Below are 1,846 nucleotides of genomic sequence, written 5' to 3' on the forward strand. Positions count from 1 at the left end.
CAAGACCATTCTTTATTCCAGTAATAAATGCCAGTTTCTTGTTTACTTGTAGACCATTACAAGACCATTCTTTATTGCAGTATCAACTCCAGTTTCTTGTTTACTTGCAGACCATTACAAGACCATTCTTTATTCCAGTAATCAACTCCAGTTTCTTGTATTTACTTGCAGACCGGTACAAGACCATCCCCTATCCTAGCAATCAACTCCAGTTTCTTGGTCTTCAACTTGACCTGTTGGATGACTTTCGTGTACGATTACTTCAAGTTGCTAAACAGGAGGCCCGCAATCCACTCAGCACTGTCTACTGTGCAATAATCAACTCGGTGAATTATGTTATAAGAGTACTGGAAGAATGGTCAGATCAATTGGTAACTTTAAAATCCACTGATTATGAATCAATTATGTAAATTAGCAGATGTGATTACTAAATTAGTGTTAATAGTTCATAAACAAAATTATTGTATAAACATCTTGTCCATGTCTATTGTGTGCTCACTGAAAGAATAAATCTATGCAGTTCCTCATATATGCAGTTCCTCATAAATATATGTATACTTTTCTATTTTATTATTATATTTATCACTTATTAATGAATAGTGTAATCATAGTTGCGTGTGGGAAGGGTGCGGGCTTCTTGAGACTTTTCTGAGTAGCTGCCTCCACCAATTATTATTACCTCTGCCAAGGAGGGTTATGAATTACCCCCTCTGTCTGTCTGTCTGTCAGGAAGATTACACCAAAACTAAGGAGTGAATATTTTGTGAATACTTACCTGGATAAACCGATAAATGCCTAAGTTTCCTTTTGAACTTAATTCTCGAGCATAAAAAAATACTATAAGACTATATTAATAAGAAGGAGATGATTAACTTTTGGGTCATGGTCATAGAACTTATTTTTTCCCCTTGTAATAAACTTGAATTGTATACCATTAACAAATGGGTTTGTTTTTGTTTTTAGTTTTTTCTAGAGTTACAATATCATCATAATGAAGATGAGAACATGGCTGCCTTCAATGAAGCGTTAGAAAGCACTGGTGCCAATATCAACATCAATCTTTTATCAAAAGGTCTTGAAGGCGAGAATTTAGATGCCATGCAAAGAACTGTCTTTGATGATATTTTAGAATTGTACAAACACATGCAACAAGATATGTGTACAAAGGTCAACTCATGCATCTTGAACCAGCTCAACTCAAAAGCTAAACTATACTTGAAGGAAAAGTAAGCAGTTTTGTCTTATGCTTACAATAGTATTCTAAAGTTTTATGTATTTGTTTATGACATGGATACATCAGTACTGTATATTTTTGAAAATGCAATAATGCTCTAGTTTGTTTTCAAAATAATTCTTTTATTTATTTCTTATTTAACCCAGGTGAACATCTCATAATTGCGATATTAATAAGAAGCAATAAATAATGTGTTGCTTGGTGTATATACTATGTTTTCAGATGGTTTTCACTTCCTTCAACCAAAGATTTAGCGGGTCAGTCAGTAACATGTTCTGCCTGCGAGATGCTCCTTTTTATAAAGGACAACCTCTACTTCCTTCAAGAACAGTTATGTCAACCACTCTTCAAAAGAAGTTGGCGTTTGATGGCAGAAGGAGTTAATACGTTTCTATATGAAGAGGTAATATAATAAAACAAAACAAGGCCAGGATTTGTGTTTATCTTGTGAGTACTAACCTTGATAAACTGCTGACTAAGTGTGAATTCTTTTTGCGAATTAGGCTACATTAGAATCTAAAGCTGTGTGGGTGTGATGTTATGTTTATAGAAGGTCCCTTAAGTCATCATTGTTATTAGGGGACCCTCAATAAATTTAGTTTGGTTTGTCAA

The 1,846-nt window shown here is 34.0% G+C and overlaps 1 protein-coding gene across 1 annotated transcript; it reads left to right on the plus strand.

The window, feature by feature from the left end:
* Positions 1-16: 16 nt before the first annotated feature.
* LOC117113416 (RAD50-interacting protein 1-like) lies at positions 17-1,794 on the plus strand. Its single transcript, XM_033256771.1, has 3 exons — positions 17-371; positions 964-1,226; positions 1,457-1,794. Exons 2-3 carry the CDS (start codon positions 1,006-1,008, stop codon positions 1,644-1,646), a joined length of 411 nt encoding a protein of 136 aa, XP_033112662.1. The 5' UTR covers positions 17-371; positions 964-1,005; the 3' UTR covers positions 1,647-1,794.
* The last annotated feature ends 52 nt before the right edge of the window (positions 1,795-1,846 follow it).

Source organism: Anneissia japonica, unplaced genomic scaffold (genome assembly GCF_011630105.1).
Source record: "Anneissia japonica isolate Jap-2015-1 unplaced genomic scaffold, ASM1163010v1 scaffold300020_len1846_cov382_single, whole genome shotgun sequence".
NCBI classification, from domain to species: Eukaryota; Metazoa; Echinodermata; class Crinoidea; order Comatulida; family Comatulidae; genus Anneissia; species Anneissia japonica.

What these genes read in the sequence shown, in the direction of transcription:
- LOC117113416 (XM_033256771.1), top strand. Translation starts at nt 1,006, where the DNA reads ATGGCTGCCTTCAATGAAGCGTTAGAAAGCACTGGTGCCAATATCAAC. An exon ending in AAACTATACTTGAAGGAAAA is followed by an intron (nt 1,227 to 1,456) that starts GTAAGCAGTTTT and finishes CTATGTTTTCAG; the next exon opens with ATGGTTTTCACTTCCTTCAA.